At 41.1% G+C, this 24,620-nt stretch overlaps 1 protein-coding gene across 2 annotated transcripts in view; it reads left to right on the top strand.

Annotated features, from left to right (window-relative positions):
• SHOC2 (SHOC2 leucine rich repeat scaffold protein) overlaps positions 1-10,622 on the top strand; it is a 50,220-nt gene extending 39,598 nt beyond the window's left edge. For both annotated transcript variants that reach the window (XM_035132853.2, XM_060274731.1), the window contains exons 5-9: positions 3,235-3,423; positions 6,109-6,231; positions 7,042-7,179; positions 7,963-8,080; positions 9,071-10,622. In XM_035132853.2, the coding sequence (XP_034988744.1) occupies positions 3,235-3,423; positions 6,109-6,231; positions 7,042-7,179; positions 7,963-8,080; positions 9,071-9,279 (777 nt within the window). In that variant the 3' untranslated portion in view covers positions 9,280-10,622. The remainder of the gene's footprint in view (positions 1-3,234; positions 3,424-6,108; positions 6,232-7,041; positions 7,180-7,962; positions 8,081-9,070) is intronic.
• The last annotated feature ends 13,998 nt before the right edge of the window (positions 10,623-24,620 follow it).

A 24,620-nucleotide genomic window follows, 5' to 3' on the forward strand; every position in this document is an offset into this window, starting at 1 on the left:
GGGGCTGCAGGAGAAAGAAGAAGAAGGGGAAGTCCTGTTGCACCAGTAAAAATATGTTCTGCTGAGGGTGGTTACTGCTGGATATTTTGAGAGTTTACTGATGGAAATTCCTATAACTAGTACTTGAGAGCACACCTTGCAGTATGCTGTATTTTTTAAAATGATGAGTCTTGTGCAAGTTTACCAGTACTCCATCATCACAGGCACCATGATGCAATGTTAATTGCATCAGAAAGAAAGTTTGGCATAAGAAACTAGAAGAAGAAACTTTCAGTGATATCCCATGGTGCTACTCTGTTGATGGAAGGCATCCCTTAGTGCAGTATTCCCCAACCTTGGGTCTCCAGCTGTTTTTTGGACTACAACTCCCATCATCCCTGCTAGAAAGGCCAGTGGTTAGGGATGGTGGGAAATGTAGTCTGAAAACAGCTGGAGACCCAAGGTTGGGAAACCCTGCCTTAGTGGAAGAGGGGAAGAGGCAATGTTCTGCAATTCCCCCACCCCCACCCCTTTGCAGCCACCCGTGTCTCCCCATTTTGTTTTGTTGGGTTTCCATCCTATATCAAATTGGGCCCAGGGGGCTGTGCTTGTGTCGAATTTCCAAAAAAAATGGTCTCCCTTCCCCAATCTGTTAATAGATATTTTCCACCAATCAATCTTTTTATTATGGTCAATGCCCAGTAATTTCCTTTCATTGGTGGAACATTACTGTTTGATACTACTCTTTCTAATTTCCGAATTACCAAGTAGGAATGTGATACCTTTTTAGTAAATGAAGAAAACCAATCCTGTCTTCAGGTGCTTTTAATAATAATAATAATAATAATAATAATAATAATAGTAATAGTTATAGTAATAATAATAATACATTTTTATTTGTATCCCGCCGTCCCTAGGCGAGGCCGGGCTTTTCTTTTTCATATATAACAGCTTGCATGGTGAATGATATATTGTAATCTGTTTGAATCTCTTTTGTGTTTGTTTCGATTGTTACTTACAGATATTTGTCAGAAGCGTAAACTTAAAAATATTGAGGGTGCAATTAAAAGCCCCAAACTTGTTAATCCTAAAAGTTGTGTCAGTATATGGTGTGTACCTTATCTGAGCTCACAGTGTCTTGGAACTTAAGTTAACAGAACAAAAATTCACAGTTCCCTCGTTCTCCCTGCAACAGCTGATGTCCTCCAAAAGTCCTCGTTGGGTGAAGGAGGCAGGCTCCTGAATACTGTGGCCTGGAAGGTGTGTGTGGAGAGGATGGGAAACTTTGGAGCTTGCTTAAGCTAACTCCCCTTAAATCCAGCCCAATTTGGAGCAATTCCTGTGTACCTCAGCTGTCCTCTGTGCCCCATCCCACATTGTTCAGGATATCCTTGGGCACAAATGGCTGCAGGGTGTGAAGAGATAGGAAGCCGTTCTTCCCATGAAATTCCTTTTTTAAGATCCAAGCTGTTATCTTTAAAGTAAGGCTGTCACCCAGTTAAAGATAGTTTAGTCTATTGCTTCTGCATAAATTTACATTTAAACAAAGCAATAATTCCTAAGAAACATGCATGCTTCTATTTCATGTATGGGCATGTTACAGTCGACACCATCTTAGAAGTGGGATTCATTGTTAGAAGAGGCCAGAATATGCCACTTCCAAGATGGTGCCTGCTGCCACAGTTGTGGTAAGTTCTTACATTAAAAATATTAGCAGTTTGCTTAAATCTTGTCAATTCAATTGGGCGAAGAGTTCTTTCTTAGTGGACTGAAAGTTTTTCATCTATTAATCTAACAGATCACTTGGCTAAAAGTTGCAACCCCACTTAAAAGTCCTCTAGTTTTAGACAGCAATGGATGCAGCAACAGCTATTTTGATGGAGAATTGATTGTGCTTATCAAATGAAACCATAGCATAGGTGTTACGGAAGCACTGGTTTCCACAAAAATGAGACAAGCAATGCTGTGTTATATAATGCCTGTTACATGAGGATGCAACAATAAATGGTAAGGTGGCTATAAGTTAAATCTCTGGCACAATCTCAGCCATGAATTACATGGCTCTCCCTTTTGCATAGGCTGAGCTTGTTACAAAGTGCGAAAGTACTATAATTGGCTGAGCTATCTAGACATTACCTCACTACTTGGAATTAATTCTAAGCTTTTCATGTTGCCCAGAGTTTATTTTCAGCCATTACTTTGGGGAAATAATTTACCGGTGTAATGAGTGGGGTTTTTTTAATGACATGCTTATCTTTTTTAAACACATGTGAATCAGCAATTACAGCACTGTATGTACAAGTTCTGTGCAAGCAGATGCTTCCTCTTCCCATCAGTTTTGGTGACAGTTCTGCATGCACACTCCCACTGTGCACAGTGCACAACTGTTCCCTGGTATTGACGTTTACATGGAAGCTCTTGCGAACATTCCAGAAGTATTTTTGTTAAGTATGCTACCAGAAAATATACCAAAGGATAAGAGAAATATCATATTGTACGCAGGAGCAGCAGCAAGGATCATAATAGCGCAAAAATGGAAGGGGGCAGAGGTGCCATCTGTTCAAGATTGGTTAATTAAATTAATAGAATATATGAATTTGGATAAAATGACAGCGGCCATAAGAAATACACCAAAACAGAGAATTCAAAAAGAGTGGAAGTTAGTGGAGGAACACCTAAAGAAAGAGGTTATAAATACCAAATTGGTAGTTTGCCTAAATTAATTTAAGTATCGTTTAAAGAGAATGTATGAATAGTAATGGGAAAAAGATTCACCCATGAGGGGTGGGAAAATATAATAAAAAGGAAACAGGGAACAATTAAAAATTGATAGAAACAATATATTATCAATCGGAAGCATTTTTATTTTTATTTCTATTTAAATTTGTAATTAATTTGCATATAATTTGTATATAATTTGTATTTTTGTCTTTTCTTTTCTCTGTGTTTATTTTGTGTTTGACGGTTTTCTATGTAATGTTTTAAAAGAAAGAAATAAAGTTCTTTTTAACTAAAAAATAAAGAAGCTATTGTGAACATTTTCCTGTGCTTTGGTTCAGACTACTGGTATTTGGTTTTTTTAAAGTTATAATTTTTGCAAAAAATAACAGAAACCCATATGTTGTCACACTAAAATGGAGATTAGGTGGCATGCAAGAGAAAAGAAAAAACATCTCTTCAAGTACCGGTATGTTGATGTTCAGATTTCATGCAAGTTTGTATTTAGATCTGTGTGCTTCCTTTTCGCTTCCCCAGGGTCTCTTATCCAGTCTTGTGAATCTGACTAGCCTCACTCTGGCAAGGAACTGTTTCCAGTCATATCCAGTGGGTGGCCCCTCACAGTTCTCTACCATCTACGCTCTCAATATGGAGCATAACCGCATCAATAAAATCCCTTTTGGAATTTTCTCCAGAGCAAAAGTGTTAAGTAAGCTGAACATGAAGGTGAGACATTGCTGATTATCAGGAGCTGTTTTATCCAGGCGTGCCAATGTTACTAAACATTAAGTGCAGTTAAGTAAAGAGGTGCAGATAACCAGGTATGCCTGACAGTAGAGGATGAGTTGTCCAATATTAAGTATAAAACTGGAAAAAAGCCTTTGTTGATTTGATACTTCTTTTTTCATATATCTGATGAGAATAGCATAAAATGAATAGAGCACAAACTTCTTTTCTAATGCAGATTTGAATATATGTTCTTTAGAAGCAGGCAGAAGCCTTCCTTTCCCCCCACTGCTTTTGTAGCTTTAGCAAAAGACAAAGTACTTCTGTTAAGCATAATCAGTGTTTCAAATTGACTGAGCCCAAGCGGGCAGCATGTTTATGTATTTGCTCCTTTTTCTTGTGAAAAACAAATGCACGGGGAGGTAAACAGAGAAGTGGGCAATTGCCACATACTGGGTTGTCTCCAAGGCTGCACAGGTATAGAGTTTGACTCACATAACACTTGCCCTTCATCTCCTCTCCTTGCCCCCTGGAATCTGGTCTAGACTGTCTTCCAATCCTCCGGGGTGAATTCTGAGACTGCCTCGGGAACTGAAGGGGCGAGACAAGTTATTTAGCACAAACAGGAGCCTGTTGCACAAACAGAATGGCACCACTGGATACAAACAAGTATCCATAAATTACTTGTAATTAAAAATTTGTTTCAAATGTTGGCAGTCTGCAAAATGGAAGAGCTTGCTTCCATTGTTGCTGAAAGTTGTTGCTGAGACAGTGAAATAGGTTGACTCAGATCACTGCATGCTACAAATATGGTTTTTGGCATTTGGAACAAGATGTTAAGGTGTTTCAAGCCTAGATCCATATTACATATTTATATTTATATTTGCGTTCATGAAAATATAATAAGTAGACTGCTCACATTGTAGGAAACATTTTTGGTTATACTTGAATTCAATATTAAATTGCCAAAAGCAAATATTTTATTGTCAGTTTCTTTGAAGTGTAGCTGAACTCCATTGCAACACATAATTTCTTTCATTTAATAATGGTCTAAAACAGAGGATCTAAGTATTGCCAACTTTATTAAATGCTGCTGTTTGTAATGCAGGTGGTGAGTCTTTTACTTGCAGAGAACTGGCTCTTATATATAGATAAGTTGTACTTCCAGTTAACACAAATACTAGCCACAACCTGCTTTTTTAAAAAGTGTATCATCTGAGAGAGGACTAGATATACTTCAAATAATATACTGCTCTGATTTGATTACAAATAATAAGCACAGTGTAGCAGTGCTTTAAACATTAATGAAAATGTAGACCTTGCATAAATATTGACTATTCTTTTGTACCACTTCCCAGCTATAATGCTTTAAATAAATCCTATTTTCCTTATAAGTTATTGGTCTCTCATTAGGGTTTCCCAATAGTGCTAGTATTTCCTTAGTTGCAATATTATTCTAACTTGATATCCGAGAGAACAGCCTTGCTGTATATGGAATCTGTGTGTTTATTTTTAAGTAAAAAACCCATACTTTGTGCGCATGCATGTGTTCACATTCTGGAGAAAGGCAGTATATACCCCTCAAAAGTTTTTTTATTTAAGATATTTGTAGGACATTGTTATGGAGGAGAGAGTAGCATCACATTTCTCTCTATGAAATGTCTATGTGGCCACCATGTGAAGCAATGAACAAGCACTTACTCTGTATTGACCCTTCCAGCAGCCGGTGTTGGGGGATTGCGTCAGGTGTCAGCTGTGGTGTAATGGAAACTATCTGGAAGGAAATCCATAAGAGTAGCTGGAGTAGATTGCACACATCTTTTATCAGTGGGAGATGAGACATTGGTTGTGGGCGACTGGGTTTTGCCAGCACTTACTATTTGCAAAACCTCTCTGTCCAGCAATGGAGAAGGAAGGACTGTGCACCCTGTAGCCCCATCATCCCTGCCACCTTTAAAAACAAATTGCTTATTCAAATTCTAAATTATCTCCTTGTTTAGATGGGGATGATTTCATGCCATGTTTACACACCAGATATGTAGCAGCAACAATTAGGTAAATGGAGCAGTCGTTCCACACCTGATTACTCCCTTAAACTATGGCTGCATATGTTCTGTAAATACATGGTGTGAAGCTGTTCCTTAAGCTGTACTGTAGCTGGTTTTCAGCAAAATGAAGGTTAAGGTGAATCCATACGATTAGTAGCACTTTGCATATCGGATCCCCTTTCTTATAACTTTATATTTCAGGTCATTAGATGTGTACAGCTGGATTGATTTTGCACACTGGTCCTGTGATGTAATGAATTTGTCCATGTCATGTTAACAGTTTAATATTTCTATCCTGCTTTTCTGTGAAAACAGTCAGTGGCTTATATTAAGAATAGTAAAATACCACCGGACAAGGGAAGTTAAAAGAGATCTGTAATGTAAAGATACCTGTTAAAAATATTAATGAACAGTTGTAAAAAACTAAAAAGCTTTAAAACAGATGTGGCCCATGTGGTGCTTTTTCAGATGTTTTTGGACTTCAACTTCCATCATTCCTGGCTATTGGAAGGCTTATCTGGGGCTGATGTGTGTTATAATCCTCTTGGGGAACATGTTGACTACTCTTGTATCCAATTAATGTCCTTTTCAAGTAGTTGTCTTTTACTTTTTCAACTACATTCATATGAAATTTCAGGACAATCAGCTGACGTCCCTTCCCTTGGACTTTGGGACATGGACCAGCATGGTAGAACTGAACTTAGCTACAAATCAACTCAACAAGATTCCCGAGGATGTGTCTGGACTTGTTTCCTTAGAGGTGAGTGGAATACACTGAGATCCTGTGAGCTGCCCTGAGATCTTGTGATGAAGGGTGGTATAGAAATCTAATAAATAATGTAATAATAATAGTGAAATTGAAAACAGGTTTGTGCAGAACTCACAAAAAGCTACACAGAAATTTTTAAACATTTCCTGGGAAAGGTTGCTTTTCTCAGTACTGTTTCTTTTTCCTAAATGGTTGCTAAAATTATTCAGTCTTTGCTCTAACTAATTTTAGAATTGAAGATTAAACTACTTTATATGTATGTTGTTGGGTGGTATTTTTTTGCAAACCCTTTGCTAAACTGTGCTAATTAAAATCAACATTGGCTGGGGAAAAATGTGAAAGTACAGCTGTTTGAGAGATGTGTCCCTGTATCATGATTCTCATTTGCTGGAGTCAGTGTGGCAGAGGTAGGGAACCTTTTTCAGCTTGAGTGCCCATGTTCCCTTGTACGCAGAGCCAGCGATGAGTGGACCAGAGACAAAAGTTAATTCTAGAGTAGGCGACATTTGATCCAATCTTCAAAACTCTGATATTTCTACACACTCCTTTCTATCCAGCTTAGAGGTGTTATCACAGTTGAAAGACACATTCTCACCAGGCAGAAGCACTCAGGGAGGATGCTAAGCAGAACTAGTGAGGAGTTTGGCATAGGGCAAGGGACACTCATCCCTGAAATGTGGCATTTGTAGGCGAAATTAAGCCGTCTCCAGCTTTTTAATTGAAGAGCCTTCAGTTTACTGAATGTTTACTTAGCCAATAACCTGCTGGTTTATTAAAAGTTCAACATACGTCTTTCTCTAGGTTCTTGTCTTGTCGAACAACCTTCTAAGAAACCTTCCCCATGGCATTGGGAACCTGCGAAAGTTAAGAGAATTGGATCTAGAGGAAAACAAGCTGGAATCCTTGCCCAATGAAATAGCGTACCTTAGGGAACTTCAGGTACCTATCTCTACCACATAAAAACGGAACCCCTATCAATGGATCTTTTTGCCTGATTTGGTATTAAAGGCTGCCTCTTTGTGCACACATTTCACCAATATGTGGCATTGCCATGTAAAGGGGGTGGATAATCTGGAAGTAAAATCTGGGAGATATTTTATAGAAGTGTCCTGGTTTCTATGTATGGTAGATAACATTGCAGAGTGCTAAAACCTGAATTCTGGGTCATGACATGTTGCATGGGGTAACTGATGCGTTATGAGACCTTGAGGTCCTAGTGGATAGCTTGACCAAGACGCTGACCCAGTGTGCAGCCATTGTGAACAAGACAAATTCCATGCTAGGCTTCTACTTCTCCACACAACACATAGTTAAAATATGGAACGTGCTCCCACAGGAGGCAGTGATGACCACCAACTTGAATGGGGATAAGGCTATCAATGGCTACTAGCTACTATGGCTATGCTCTGTCTCCATGGTTGGAGGCAGTAATGCTTCTGAATACCAGTTGCTGGAAACCACAGTGGGAACTGGTGGGGAGAGTGCCCCTTCTGCTTGGGTCCTGTATGTGAGTTTCTTACAGGCATCTGGCTGGCTACTGTGAGGACAGGATGCGGGACAAGGTGGACCATTGGCCTGATCCAGCAGGCTTTTCTTACATCCCTATGGTTGCTGGGGAGGGGAAGGCTGTGATTCTAATGATTGGATAGGGTTACCCATCTTTGTTCTGGGTGACTGAAGATGGCATTAATTTGATGCTTACATATGCATATTTCTTCCCAGAGGTTGATCTTAACAAATAATCAGTTGAGCACCCTTCCTAGAGGAATTGGCCACCTCATCAATCTGACACATCTTGGACTGGGAGAGAATTTTCTTACACAACTTCCTGAGGAAATTGGTAAGATATTTGTTTTATCCATACATAAAACGATGTGGTATTGTTTTAGCTGCCAATAAAATGCTGGAGGTGTAGTCTACTGGTGTTGATGATCTGCAGTATTTGCTACATTCCCGTTGTGTCCTGCTCACAGGATTGTCCCAGGAAGAACCAATTCTGGGGTACCATCATGGGGAAAAGCCACCAAATAAGAATCAAAGTTACAGCACTGTCAGCCCTCAGCAATTCAGCACAGCATGTGGGCAGAACTATATTTCTTGTAACATTTGGAAAGCAACAGGTAGATACTTTGCCAGTCTGGGGAGTCTAGCATATCCCTCATCAGAAGACCTTTAGCATAATGAAGTCTCTTGAAGGTAGGAGTTCGGAGTTCAAGATTTTGTAGCTGGGAAGACAGTAGAAATAAGACAATTTTATTATCTACAATAGGCTTCAGTTGGTGAGGGGAAGTCACAGTCTCTCAGTTTCATACTGCTTTTCGTTTTGCATGCAAACAATAGAAAATGGCTGTGGTTGAGAAATGCATCTTCAATTCAAGGCATCTGTTTGGATCCTGTGGGAAAACGGGTTGCCGTACTGTGATAACTGACAGAAGAAGAAACTATTGATGTGTTCAGAATATCTTAATGAGAGCTTCTTTCTGGGTGGTTTGTGGAGTTCTGTTGGCACCCTCACACTCATGGGAAGGCTTTTGATCTAGCAGATGTGTCTCCTAATGCAAGAGGAAGGGAGGGAGTTTCCATTGAGTCACTCTCCTGCACCCTCCCTCCAGAAATCTGCTCCAATCAGTTGTCTAATCCTTCAGAACAGCATAGAAGGTGATATGGAGTACTGCCATGGGGAGAGGGAATTAACAACATCAGGCTCTCGTCCTTTCCTGTAGCCCGAAAGAAAGCCCTTCCATAAGTGCAAGGACACCAGTTGGATCTAAATTAGTTTCAGCCAAGGGTGTTTTTTAAGTGCTAATTATGGCAATTCTTGCTTTTGTAGGTACACTGGAGAATCTGGAAGAACTGTATCTAAATGACAACCCTCATCTGAACAGCCTTCCTTTTGAACTGGCCCTCTGCAGTAAATTGTCTATAATGAGCATTGAGAACTGCCCACTCAATACCCTTCCAGCTCAAATTGTTGCAGGTGGACCTTCCTTTATCATCCAGTTTCTCAAAATGCAGGGACCATATCGTGCCATGGTCTGATGGATATCTGCCCTAATGATGTACAAAATATAAATTGCATTGAGGGTATCATTGTGTACATAATATTATCTAGGCCACACGGTGCCAGGGTTTGATAAAAGTTGGGTTGTTCCATACACTGTACAAAATGCAAAGAGCATTATAGGTATTGCATATGTGTGAATATATAATATAATATATAGGCTGTATATTATATTATATATAAAGCATAAATAATATAAAACAGGCAAATTCAAGACCATGTTTATGTGTTTCTGCTAATTGAGGAAGCATAGCCATTTAGATTTCTTTTTCCTTTGTAAAGTGCTTGTCTAAGTTTTCTTTGCCGAATTTGATGGATGTCTGGGTAATTGGAGATACCAGTTCACTGAAAAAACAATGGCCAACTAATTGCTGAACAGTTTAAGGGACAAAACATTTTTAGATGGAGCCCTCTTCCTATGGGGAAAACAAGCAACTTGATTACGCAAACTTTTTTTTTAATCATTCCCCTCTGTGCCCATTCTCTTTGTCAAAAATCCTTTCGGGTGATTTGTCCTCTAGTTGGGGAGATTCTTTAACTTATTTTAAGATTTGAAACAAATGGTGTTGTATTTGTTTACAGTCAGAGTAAATCACTGGATTATTTTTATTTTTTATTATTGTTGTTGGATTTGCTCTGTTATACTCATATCTAAAATTTATATGCCGAGGGCTTCTTACTGTCTGATTTTATATTAAAACAAAAGCGTAAGTAGGAAAAGATGCAGTTCAACAAAAGCTTGAATTTAGGCCTTTCTCTCTCTTCAGTTTATCGTTTGTAAGCATATCTTATTTGATCCACTTATTTTATGGTTGGCCTCATCTAGCACAAGCATCGTATTCTGATACATAAATTGACAGATATATTTGAAAACCTGCAATTTTCTGTCAAGGTCTAGTAGTGCATTGACGAGGAATGAATATATATTACACCAGGCAACTGTAAGAGCTCCCCCGGTCTTTGTACAATTAATGAATGTGTCTTTTAAAGCACTGCAGTATATGTAAGATTTATGGTTGGTTGACAGTGTTACTCTGGCTTTAAATCTTGCCTTGCCTTGTACATATTTCCTTTGTTACGGAGCATCTGCATCCAAGCACAATATCTTCATGCTGTGCTGTTTTGCTGCTGAACTAAATGCACTTTTCCCTGCAGAAGTGGGACACTTGCTTCAAAGTAATCAGTTCAGTTTCATGGTTTATTCTCTCAACTTCATCCTATCAGTCTCAGTATTAAAGACCGGTCTGTTTTAAAAGGACACCTTTTCATTTGTACTTAAAACTTGCTCTGTAAAAAAGAACAGTAAAGTGGTTCACATGCAGTTTTACTGTCATTTTCGTGGCTGTATGAAGGGCTAATAACGCTGCGGTGAAACAGACACTGGCCACCACATTTGCAGTGCCATTTTTAGGTTTTTTTTTGTGCACTCATCTTGCATTCTGGGCAGTTGTTTTCAACGTCAGTTCACTACAGTGGGTTTGCTTCTGAGATTGTGGAATTTAGAGAGAGCTGTGTCTTTTGAACCAATTGTACGCACCACAGAAGCCAGAGGAATCTTGTTCATCTCTTGAAGGTTTTGGAATTTTTATTTCTGGCATTAAGAGCCATTTAATCAGTACTATCCAGAGATTATCAGATTATCAGGTATGCCTGTCCCATGTAAATAAGTAAGATGCACACTCCTGGCAGTATAAGTAAGAGTTACTTCTGAGTAAAGATGCTTAAGAGTGCTCTCCAAGTGTCAGAGGCTTTAGTGGGATTTGGATGTGCCTGAGTTCCTTTGGGTTGAGCCCATCATAACTTACTGCCTTGCTCTGTTTTCTTTTATATGAATTATAGCTTTTATTGATTGGTTTTTCACTAGCGAGGGAGATTTTTTGTTTAAAGGAAGGCAGGTAAGCTACATAAAACCTGTAACGGGCTTAAGCTGGTAGCAGAAACTAGTCTAGATGTCACTGGATATACAAAGGACTGTATAGTTTCAGCTGCGTGAAAGCCTATCCATCTGAGCATTAAGGTGTTAAAATACAAAGTGGTGGTTTAAAAGGTGAAAGTCCACTTTATGCTGAAGCTGTAAACTTGTCCCAGTAACTCAGTCTGTGTCTTTATATGCTGCCCATATGCACTTTTAGGGGGGAGATATTTTTTTTCTATAATCAATTGTCTCTATCTGTTACTTTTAAAGCCAGAGTTTGGCCATGTATTGAAAATTATTCCAGGCAAAATGAGAATAGCATCTTTGGAACATTTTACAGATTTGATGTAGGATAGTATGCTTCTAGTAGGTTGGGTTCTTCTGCCACTTTGTGGAGTTGTGGGTAGATGAAGTTGAACTGCATTTATGGAACTGGTAGTTTTGTCTGTAAATATATTAATACAATTGTTCATCTTGCCAAGGATTATGTGACGGACTGTTTCTCTCTCTCTCTCTCTCTGAAAGATCACTTGCATGTTGAAAACTGGTTTTATTCATTCATTAAAACATTTTAAAAAATGAACTTTTTAAAAAAATAAAAAAGGTGAATCAATTATACTTCAGTATCAAAGGTAAAGAGGAGTCAAAGTATAGACTGTTAAGCACAGAATCTACAGGACTCCCAAATCCAAGTTTATGTTCCACAATCAGCACAGGATGCAAAAGGAATAAATTTAGACGGAGGTAGCAATAAATTCTGGGCTAAAAATAAATCAGAAAATATTTTAATAATGCAGCTGATTGTCTTCTGAATTTTAGAATTTGATTTCTCGTAATAGAAAGTTATTGTGTCCCAGAATATCTTTACTTTCCTTGGCAAAATGATGGATTCTAACCAATTAGGAAATGTCCACCTAAATCTAGCAAGGATGTATTAACTGGAATTTAAAAACTGAATCTGTGCCAATCAGAAACTTGGGGGAAATTCTAGGATTTGTGATACTGAGACATTATCAAGGTAGAGGATATATGTATCTAGATAGTTCTTTTGGGATGTCTAGTAAGTGTGCCCCTTGCTGTTGTAACACTACACATTTAGTAGCTCTACTAAGTCAGTTCTACCTTTTTGCGCGAAGCTTCAGAATTAGTGACAATCTTCTCAGGTCTCTCAAGCAGTTTTGATGGGTGTCAGTGCATATTATCCGAAGTTTATCATGGAAACAACAGCAGATATATTTGGAGCATTCTTACTAGACTGTTCCCCATAGAATCGCGTACATGGGTTTCCTAGTGCAAGAACAGATGCCATGTCCATCGAGGTCATCACCTTGGCTCTAGTGAGGGTGCCACCATCAGTGCTGCTGCTCTTGTGCTGTTCTCTGGCAACTGTACAGCAAAGGGATAAAACCTGTATGACTTTTATGTGATGCATATGGATGTCAGTGTAGCCCTTGCTGTGCTTCGTTGGAGTAACCCTGTGCCTCAGTGTTAGAACAGAATTTTAATGGCAAGTAGGATGGAACTGCCTCATGTGCTGGTTTAGCTGTAGCAGCACAAATCCCCCTCTGCACTGCCGAAGGAACCTCTTAGATGGACTGCAAAGTACATCTGCCACAGTTAGGGAAGTTACAAAAAACCTAACCTCCACTTCTTAGGTTTGAGTTGCTACATTGAATTGCAAAGGAGGAATAATTGGCATTGACTCCTTGGGAAACCAATGTATATATCTTAGTGTAATATTCATGTTACATTAATGGCAGTAAATTAATTTGGCTGCATAATTTGGCTTTAAAGATCTTTACCCAACTTCCCTGGTGGGGGCTTTCTAATGTGTTCCCTGCTAAAATTTTGCAGTGTTTGCTTTTTGATGTTTCAGACTTTATTTACACAATTTATCTTGACAAATATTTAACCTTAGGAGGGATTCTAGCTCATTGAAATGTTTTTGTATAGTAGTACTAAGAAGAGAAAACTGTAGCTACTTATTGTCAAAATGGCAGGCAAAATTTAAAGTAGCATCTTTGACCAGGACAAGTTTTGGAACGGGGGCATTGGGATGGTTTTGTATTCTTCACATATCAAAGGAATAATGCCTTCCCGATTATTCAAGAACCTGAATGCAGCAGAGCATTTGTATAGTCAATATTGCACTTCCATTGTATATTTAATCAGCATGTCAGAACTTGCTTTTAATTAGGTATACACTTGGCAGTAATTTGCACAACACACCAACTTTAAAAGGCACATGTAGGGCAATTACTAATGATAATATCTGCAAAAAAATCTGATGGCTTTTTTATTCTACAAAGATCTGAAGATTCTGTTTATTATTTCAATGTTTAGGTCTTAAGCAGGACAGTGCAGGATTCTGCCTGTTAAATACAAGACCACACTAATTTGTGATTGAAAATGAAAGCGTGTAAAACGGTCTACAAAAATTGTACTTTCTGAATTATTGTAATGTTGATTGTTATGTCTATAAAAGATTGCCTTGCTTTTTTATAAGTCATTCTGTATCAATGTATCATTATAAATAGTATATTTGTAAATGAGCTGCCACTGAGTCTTTTGGGCATTTGCTAGTGGTAAAGTTTAATTTAACTTTGTCTGTAAATCTGTGCAGTATCGCAGATGATTGACATTTTGGATTGCCATTCTCTCGGTCCTTTTTCAAAGAGTTCGTCCCACCCATCCCTCCAGTATAAAACAAGGTTTATTGTATATTTATATTTATTACCAAATTTGCATGATAGTAACTGGTCTAAAAGCAAGCAAATGCAGTTGTGTAAAAATGCAGACCTTTATAAAGGAAATCTTGGTTAAAAAAAACCCCTTTACTTCCTTTTTGATCAGTAAGCCTTGAAAGTGTAAGCAATTCATTTGGTATTCACTACATTTGGTAATCAAAAAAACAATAGTTGACAAGGAATTTTGGTGCATTTTATGTATCCTATATTGAAAAGATGGGAAATCACCTGAGGTCAATCAGTTTTCTTGTAGTAGCTTCTCCACTTCTCATATGCATTATAACAATCCTGGTAGTTTGGATCCAGTCCATATACTACTAGCTCATGCTTTGCTTCCTGAAATACCTATAACTACAAAGCAATTCAAATGATCGCAAAAGTGCAACCCTAACCCTGTATAACTGGGAATCGAGCAAACTGGGTTCAACAGAACTTCTGAATGCACGTGGGGCAGGATTCAAGTGATGAGTCCCATCAACAGTAGTCCTGAGCAAGACCCTCTGCTTGTGCAAAAACACAACAAAATGCCTTGCCACTTTGGAGAGTTTCTGTGCTGCTTTAAATATTGCCCAAATGGTTTTTTTTTCTTCCTATGACCACTTTTAAGATGAGAGCCCAGCTTATTTCTGATTTTTACACTTGCTGAGGTGTAAAGCCAGCCGACAGTGCCTGCTATTAATAGGATTGTCTTGTCTCTGCTGCCGTTTCCCTGTGCTGGTCTGACCTCCTTGGTGGCCTTTTGCAAATCTATGCTGTCAGTTTCCTCATTGGTGTATAATAAGGATAATGCAGGGTTGCTGTGAGGATTTATTAAAGCTTATCAAGGACTGGAAAGATGAGTGCTAAATGCAAAGGAGTTATATAAATGGAAAATAATCCTATTATGGAATTATGATTCGGATTAAAACTATCAATGAAAAATCACCCACAACAGCGATTTGTTTTTTTATGATTAAATTAGTTACAAATTACATTATTTTGATCTGTCTTCAGCAGCTGGAGCTGGAGAAAGTTGAGAAAAAGCAAGCTCAGGTTCTTGTTTCCAGAAGCCCAAGGCATTGTTAACTATCATTACTCTTAGTGGCAGGTCTTGATGTCTTGTGCCTACAGCTGCTTGTTGCTCAGGCAAACTGATCATCTGATCAGTTATGTCGGTTTTGCAAACCTTAAGGTGAATTGAACAGCTCTTCTGTGTGATAATCTGGCTATTATGATCGAATCTGGGTGATTTATAGGTGCACTCTTTTATTTTGCATAATTCCCTGTTGAAGTCTGTTTGCATAGCTATTGGATGAGAAGGTAGAACTTCAGGTACAAGATGTTCCTATAATAATAATAATAATAATAATAATAATAATAATAATAATAATAATAATAATATAATTTATCATTTATACCCCGCCCATCTGGCTGGGTTTCCCCAGCCACTCTGGGCAGCTTCCAACCGAATATTAAAAACAGTACAGTATCAAACATTAAAAACTTCACTAAACAGGGCTGCCTTCAGTTGTCTTCTAAAAGTAAAATAGTTGCTTATTTTACTTTGCTGGGAGGGCGTTCCACAGGGCGGGTGCCACTACCGAGAAGGCCCTCTGTCTGGTTCCCTGTAACCTCACTTCTTGCAGTGAGGGAACCGCAAGAAGGCCCTCGGTGCTGGATCTCAGTGTCCGGGCTGAATGATGGGGTGATGGGGGTGGAGACACTCCTTCAGGTATACAGGACCGAGGCCGTTTAGGGCTTTAAAGGTCAGTACCAACATTTTGAATTGTGCTTGGAAACGTACTGGGAGCCAGTGTAGAGCCAGTGTTATGTGGTCCCGGCGGCCACTCCCAGTCACTAGTCTAGCTGCCGCATTCTGGATTAATTGCAGTTTTCGGGTCACCTTCAAAGGTAGCCCCACGTAGAGCGCATTGCAGTAGTCCAAGCGGGAGATAACCAGAGCATGCACCACTCTGGCGAGACAGTCTGCGGGCAGGTAGGGTCTCAGCCTGCGTACCAGATGGAGCTGGTAGACAGCCGCCCTGGACACAGAATTAACCTGTGCCTCCATGGACAGCTGTGAGTCCAAAATGACTCCCAGGCTGCGCACCTGGTCCTTCAGGGGCACAGTTACCCCATTCAGAACCAGGGAGTCCTCCACACCTGCCCGCCTCCTGCCCCCCACAAACAGTACTTCTGTCTTATCAGGATTCAACCTAAATCCATTAGCTGCCATACATCTCTAAAGATAGTCCCAGTTAGGGCCACTTTACAATGATTCCCTCCCCCCCCCCCGAATATCAATTCCATGTAGTTTCGTATACAGCATACAATGTGATAAATGCACACGTGCCTATCTTACCACGTGTGATCCATGTGGAAGACCACATAATTAAATTCCTTTGATTGCAGTTTCCTTGAATGCCATCCAGTGGGTTCTCATTGCATCCATCTCGTGTATATCCTCCTGAGTTTTGTCATGTATGTTTTCAGGCCATGTTCTAACCTCAAAGCTACAGTGCACTTCAACCACTCTGCCTGACAAATGATCTCTGCATCACCAGCCAGGCACTATGTGGGTTGCTGCCATTTCATTATCAGTCTCCATATTTTTGGTCGGCCAACATCCCTGATAGGTGTGGGCATGAGCTTGGGGACCCATTGCAATATGGCAGTGATTCAGCTGTAAATCGCTGTACGTATTTATAGCCAGAGCTTAAATTGCTTGCAATGTGGAGGCAAGTTTCTTGGGTATTTTTCTGGGTAAAATAACACCTGACCTGAAAAGCGGCAATAGTGGACAGACACCCCACAAAAGTAGAGATCCACTGACAAAGCAGTTTCTGCCACTCTGTGATGTGATCAGGTAAGACAATGTAGTCAAGCACAGCTCTTCAAATTAAAACACAGGAAACCAAAGAAAGAGGTATGTTTTCTGTTTTCATAAGGCAACACCAAAAGCCCACATTGAGCAGATGTGGGTTCCTTGCAATTGCTTTCTTCCGTAGCTGCCACCGTTACTAAACATAGCAGCTATGCATTTATCTGGTATGTTCCCCTCTCATCAGTTCGCATTCCTGAATGTGTGATCAAAAAGCAAAAACAGACCTATTCCATACTCAAAAATGCCCTCTCCAGCTTTGAAAAAGCAGCTTTGGGTTGGGGTCATTATAATGGTTAGAGGGGAAAACATTCAGCAGCATTTTCCTGCCACTCCACACAAATGTGCAGCGTCCTATCACTGTTTTTCATTTCAATGGTTGAATATATATCTGGGATACAATGTTTGGCTCTTAGCTCTTGTAAGATTATAAACAGTTACAATATTTTATTTTAAAATATGCTCAAGGAGAGCTTGTTGATGAAAGTAAGACACATCACTAGCAATTTGTAGAGGCGTATCCACCAAAGAAGCTAGGAGACGTAGATTTAAAAACAGGGAAAAGAATAGCCATGACATCATGTGCCAGGGGAATGAGATGGAGCTCTCATGAATCCAAGAATTTGGCTGGTGATTGTTGTGGTTTGCTCAGAGGCATTTTGTAGTATACGAGTTGTTCTGAGAGGACATTTGAAAGCAATGCCATTCAAGTAATGGTGCTAGAGCTCCTTAATCTGTAAAATGAGCAGATGGTTATTCCAGGCTGTGCCATTTAATTCTGCTGCACAGCTCATGACTATTTTCATGCGGACTGGCTTTTAACAGATCTCTGTGATCCATCCAATCTGATAGATATCAGTAAAAGAGACAGAAGCTGCCAAGCTCCACAAACTCAACCCTTCTGCTGTTAACAGGCCTTAAACTAACATTAGCAAGGCCTTTTTTTTTAGCTTAATAAATGTGATTGGCCTTCATGGGCATTTGTGGGTAAGTAAAGTCTTTGGGACACTGGTGGCGCTGTGGGTTAAACCACAGAGCCTAGGGCTTGCCGATCGGAAGGTTGGTGGTTCGAATCCCCGCTCAGGGTGAGCTCCCGTTGCTCGGTCCCTGCTCCTGCCAACCCAGCAGTTCAAAAGCATGTCAAAGTGCAAGTAGATAAATAGGGACCACTCCGGCGGGAAGGTAAACGCCGTTTCCGTGCGCTGCTCTGGTTCGCCAGAAGCGGCTTACTGTAGTCATGCTGGCCACATGACCCGGAAGCCGTACGCAGGCTCCCTTGGCCAATAAAGCGAGATGAGCACTGCAACCCCAGATTCATCAGCGACTGGACCTAATGATCAGGGGTCCCCTTTACCTTTCTTTAAAAGGAAAATATGCACATTGAGATAGCCTTTTGCTTTTTTAAAAAGCTGACGTCTGCAAAACATTGAGTACATCTTGACACAGAAAGAAATGTCAGTAGGAGGGCTAAGGGCACACATGTAGAATGGGGCTTCTGGGTAAAGTCAGTATTGCAGCCTGAGTGAAGTTTGCAGGTGCTGACCTCTTCGAAGCCGTTTTAAACTCTCTCTGATTTTTTTGAACATTTGTTAAATGTTGCCTATTCCTCTACCATCAGGTAAGCCACAAGTAATACATATTTTTTTAAACTGAAACTTTGTGGAAGTTTCCAATACAAATCTCCAGTATATCTCCAGTATAACTGATGTTGTGAGTTATCAGGTGGTTCTCTCTGGCTAAAGCTGTCCATTTAGAACAGCCTTCCCCAACCTGGTGCCCTCCAGATGATCTGAAGAACTCCCATCATCCCTGACCACTGGGGCTGGTAGGAGTTGGGAGTCCAGTAACACCTGGAGGGTCACCAGGTTGAGGAGGGATGATTAGGTGATTTCTCGTGGTCTCCACCCAACCTTATGTGCTACTATCTCTGTGATGTTCTGCCTTTCTAGCTTGATGTCGACACATTCCAAGAGGCGAGCAAAGGTTCGTTGCAAGAACCCTAGCCCACTGGCTTCTTGGAGGCCTACACAGGCAGATATTTGCACATACTCAATTCCACTAGTGCAGCCAGATACTGACTTTGAATCCTTTTGGAGCTGCTTGGCTTATTCCTTTTCAGGTGGGGGAAGGGGTGGGAGGCCCTTCTGCCTCACTCTTTTCTCTCACAATTCACTTCTGCAGTGATGTCAGTTCCTCACCACAGGCAGCAGCAACCTACTTTAAAGTGGTGTAGCGATCTTCCCTTCTGTACTTTTCCCACCGCTGCCGTCCTATCAAGAAGCAAACTTAAACTTTGTCAGCTTTCCCTGTGTGCCTGCCACCCACCCACCCACCCAGACAATGAAAAAGGAATCGCAGAATGGAAGGGATCCTGAGGGTAATCTAATTCTTGCAATGCAGGGTCTAAACTCCCTGCAACGCAGGGTTAACAGTAGCACTACTCATGCTTTCTCCAGCAGTCTACCACACCCTCCCAGTCCCACTTGCAGGGCTGGCCCTACCATTAGTCAGGGCGAGGCGACCACCTCAGGCATTAGATGTTGGGAGGGGTGAAGGGCGACAGTGGCACAACACTCCAGCCATCAGTACTGAGCTTCCCTGGTCATTCCGCTCTTCAAGAACAAAGCTGTGTGCGCCACACATTCTGCCTACACCAACTTGCTGATCTCAGTTGTGGAGGATGCTGCCGCATTGAGTAATAAGTTGCCAGGCTGCTGGGCTTCTGTATTTGGAACTGGAGGTGCCATCTTGCCCTTTGCCTTGGGCAACAAACTTCTGCTGAACTCATACTCTTGCTGGCCACTCTAGGAATTGCTGTCCAAGTGAGTGCCATACAAGCAAAAGGTGTAATGATTTTGTTTTGAAGAGTGCAAAAGATCTGCCTCCTTTGAGGGCTGCACATGCATGAGAATGCCATGACTGGCAACACTTGAGTTCTGCCCCTCCTTGCAATGTATGGAGAAAGGTCAAATAGTTGTGTGCTTGTCCTCTTCCGCTTCAAGTTCTTTCAATTCACAGCTTTCTCTTTTTTTGTGTGTGTGTGCTTATCTATGAGAAGACCACCATGGAAAGGTGTCAGCAATCTGACTGACTCAAGAAGGATTGGGTGATTATAGTCTGTGCAGCTGGTGTTTCCAACACTGCTCCATTTACAACAATTGCCACATGAAGCTGAGAAAATTAGTGGTTTTGAGCAAAGGAGAGCTGGAGCTTCTGCTGAGTGTGAGAATAATGGAAAAACACAAAGCTATCCTGTCCAACCAGGTGACTTACAAAACTTGCTGGGCAGAGTCAATATCCAGCTCATTTGCTGAGGATGAAATTAAGTGCATAATTTGCAAGGGTTGCTCATTGGACGGATCGTGACCACTGAAGCAAAGTTTGCCAGTTGAAACTCACCTGGCTCATCTGAACTGACAGGTAGTTTGGATATTTCTATTTTTACACACTTTTCCTTTGAACTCCTGTGTGAGAGACAAGGTGGATTCCCTTTATCCTAAACATCCTTACTTGCCTCTGCTACTCCCTGTTTTCTTTGCTTCCAATGACACTTGGGCAACACCTGGCAATTTCTGCTCCAGTACATCTGCAGTCCTGTTCACCCCTCATGTTCAACATGATGAAAACTGAGTCCAGGGAAAGTTCACCTATATGCAGTTAGAGGAACGGGTTTCAGCATTTCTTGTTTTGTATTTTCAGTCCTCTCATTAATGTATGGGAATGGCAAAGAAGGGAAATAATGTTAGATTCTTCCCCAGAAATGTATACAGTATACTGCTTTTTTGCAAAGCCTCAAAGCAAGTTGAGTAATAGTAAAACTACCAATACAGATTATTAAAATGACAATGCAACAGTGAGACAATAGCAACAGGGCAGCTGAAAAGCCCAGGGCAGACTAAGCAACTCTTCTACAGGCCTGGGAGAAAAAGATATGCTCTACTTTGGCTGCTGCACTGCAGTGCTGCAGGTCAACAATTATGCTACTGTGCCTTTTAAGGAGGAGGAGATCCATTCAAAGTCTGTGTGCTGGACCCTGGAGATACTTTTTGGTAGGTTGACAATGTAATGTGTTGGGGGTACAGATCGCATTCACATCATGGCTCAAGAGAGGAGGAGTGGCATGTTTTGTCCCCTGAAATGGTAACATTTCTCAGGCTATTTCAATATAAAAATTGCTGAACGTCTTAAGACAATTCCCTAACAATTCCAGACCCCAATTTGAATATAGTGTGTGTGCTGAACTTTGAACATGTTTCACACAGGTCATTTTGGCATGCTTTGGTGATGATCTTCTCAGAACCAATTTGAAGATAGTCTTGGGCAGGCATGCTCACACATAAAACAATATCCAAAGAATTCTATATGCCCACATGCATGCCAGCTTCATAATATTGTTCTGGAGGTCTCCTAGAAGAAAAGTGGGGATCACTTTCATTCATGCAGGGCGTGTCTCCTGATTTCCCCCAATCTCCCTTTTTAGGGCCCGCAGTTCACATCATATCCTCTACAGTTCCAAAGGTTCTCCTCAACCCTTGAGAACAGCATTTTGAGTGGCATGAGGGGCCTTCATTGGCCAGTGGGAAATTGATGAAGATGGGTGTGTCAAATACTGTAATGGCAAATACTGTAATGTTTTGTGATTCTTTTTGGCTCCACCATTTCTGGCTGAGCCTTGGATTTACATTGCAGAGCCCTTTTAAAAAGGTGCATTTGACAGAGTCAAGTTGTGCCTCAGCCAAATGGACAGAGGTTTCCAGGCTAGGAAGAAGTTGCTGTTTCAAAACACTGCTGCCTCTCTGTCTTCAGAAGGTTTATTCCTATCGATTTGTGATGCAATAAACATCTGCAGGGACTCACTAATGCAGCAGCCAAGCCCATAGCACTGAGTCAGCCTCCAAGGCTCTTTATGGAGAAAGTGCCGTGAAGCCAAAAAGACGATTCCTTTTTGCACAAGTAAAAAACACTTTCTATGTTCTGCCTCTGGGATGGGCGAGAACTGCTGCATTGCATTTGCTGTTCTAAGGAATTATACAGGGCAGGCCACAGATTGTTCCACCCTAGCTGGTAATGAGCAATATTGTGGTGATGTAATGCTAATATACGAGAAGCGAATGCAACAGCCAAGATGGGCTACACTGTGGCAAGACTGAAACCTTGACATTGTGCAAGATCTTGTCACATGAGAATGTAGAGGTTTGGTTTTTTTTAATATTCCCCCTTTCAACCAAAAAAAAGTTTCTAAGCCCTGTGCTTTAAAAACTGTGAACATGTCTTCAGCTTGCCATGTTGTCATCAAAGAACTAGGCTCTCTTCCAAAATACCCGGTTTCCAAAGAAATTAAAGAGATAAATATCCAAGTGCAGATGTAATTGGTAGAACACACACACCCTCTGTGGCCAAGCTTTTTCAGCGCTGCCAGAGAGGGTGGCAGCCCTCCACCCTTTCATCTCCTGTGCCAAACTGTTCCTGGGTCTGATTTGCCTTCAAGTGTCAAGGCAAAGGTGGCTTGACTAGGGCTTGGGATCATTCGGATTGACTTGGAACTGGGAAAGCTTTGCCTTGCTGCCTTGCCTAGCCGTCTTAAGTTCTGCAGCTCAGTGGCTTAAGCAGATGTTTTGCATGCAACCCCCCCCCCCCCAAGGTTCAACCCCTGATGCTTCCAGGTAGGGCTGGGGTGAAAGCTGCTGTCTGAAACCCTGGAGATGTGCTGCCAGTCAGTGTGCAGACAACCTAGAGCTAGCTGGACAAATGGTCTGGATCTGAGTAAGGCCAGCTTCCTGTGCTTTTCCTTTTTTCTTTCTTTGTGGCTCTCTCAACAGGCACCACACCTTTGACCAGCTGGCTCTTCTTCTGAAGCTTGACTTGGAACTCATTCTCACGGGCTCCTTTGGACATGGCAGTTGTGGTCTCCATCTGCCTATACAGGCTGCCAGTCATGCGTCCGCAAGGCGAAGCAATTATGCACATGTGAAATCAGGATGTATAGTCAATACAAAGCATATCAAAATAAGAGCTGCTTTTCTTACAGTGATGTGCCAGAGCCTCTGGGGCAGACTTTAGTGTGAGCTGTCCGAGATCATGTCAGCTTGTGGGAGCTGTAAGGACGTAATAAACTGATTGAAAACCAGGTGCACACATATATGGAAGAAATCTAAATGTGACTTTAGGTCATATGTCTTCTAAACATTTTCTTAAGAGGGTGTGAAGAAGCAGAAGAGAACACAGTGACAGCCCAATAGGAGCCAGCTCCTAGAGGCCGAGGTCCCTTTGCTCCCCCAATAAAATATTTGAGGAGGCCACCCCCCAAAAAAATGATGGGTATTGTCATTCAAATGGTGTGCGCATACCATGTCTTGTGATTGATTATGCAGAGTGGGGCTTACCTGCCCCCCCAATTTTATTAAAGTTAGCATCCCTGTACTGCCCTGATGCCTCAATCCCTCTATGCAGAGGTGTGGAACAATAGCATCACACCCAGTGGTTCAATTGGGGGCCATTGTAAAAGAATTACAAGCGAAGTTTCTGTGTGATAGACAAAAGTAACTCTCCCCCCCCCTTGGCATGCTACTAGGTGATGAAATAATAACTGGGTGCAGACAATCCACTTCTAACAAGCTGCTAGGTCACCTCTTCAGCTCATGAAATGGCTCTGGAGCTGTCTGCTTTCTGGAAAGCTTGCAATTTTGCACAATTATCCCAAGAAACTCTCCCCCTCCCTTTTGGCCTTTGCTGTCAATGTATGTATGTGGAAGTGTCTGGTTGTGGACTCTCTAATTGCAAAGTTGAAGAGAGCACTAACACGAGAGAGAATTTCAAATCTGTCTACCTCGCTGTGATTTGCAAGGATGGCAAAATACTGAACAAGGAGAACCGGTGTGGAAAGCTGCTTAGAATCCCGGGCGGGATGACTCATTTTCATGCTGTAAATGTACATCTGAGCTGGAAGGCTGTGTACAAACAGCTGTTTCCAAGAATACACGGAGCACCTAGAAAGAACACACACTTGATACAAGAACGTGCCAGGATTTCTAAAGGACATAGTTAAATATGCAGTACCTTATGGCTAATAAGGTGATGCTTTTTAGTGCACCAGCCTCTGTTGCGAAAACAATACAAATGTTGGGTCTTAGAGAGCACCTATTCCAGCTGAAAAAAAAGGAAACCTATGGGAAAGCCACAGACAGTCTTTTTTTTCAACATATAATCCAGAAATATTTCTCTAGCTAGTTCCTCTCCCCTCCCCACCTTTATCCTTCCACAGCTGCTTTAATTGAAGGGACTAGACTGGCTTCCTTAACCGGCTCTGCTTGTTTTACTGATTTGGCTAATGGATCCTTTGTGCCCTCTCTGCTTTCCATGGGCTTGTCAGCATCAGGGAGTGTCTATTGTCTTTTCAAGGCCAACAGCATGGCATTCTGATTGCCCACACATAACTAGCAAGAGGAAGGTGGGAGGATAGCTTTGCTGTGCAAGAAAGAGTAAAGGTCTTCTCACATGTTACATGTAGCTAGAAGGTTTGGGTGTGTGTTCTTCTGCAGTGAGACTCATATGTATATCCAGCCCCCCCCCCCGGAAAGTTACCTTCTACTTAGTTGGTCTCTAAGGTGCTACTGGACAATTTTTTTATTATTATTATATATTTTGACTGCGTCAGACCAACATGGCTACCTAACTGAATCTTCTACCTACAGTCATCTAACAGTTGCCTTGCTATGTAATTTTTTAAAAAAGTTTCAGTAATAGAGAATATGAATCTGGGAAGGTCTTTAATTGTTTCCCAAGATGTCACAATATTTC

Source organism: Zootoca vivipara, chromosome 5 (assembly GCF_963506605.1).
Source record: "Zootoca vivipara chromosome 5, rZooViv1.1, whole genome shotgun sequence".
Taxonomy (NCBI): Eukaryota; Metazoa; Chordata; class Lepidosauria; order Squamata; family Lacertidae; genus Zootoca; species Zootoca vivipara.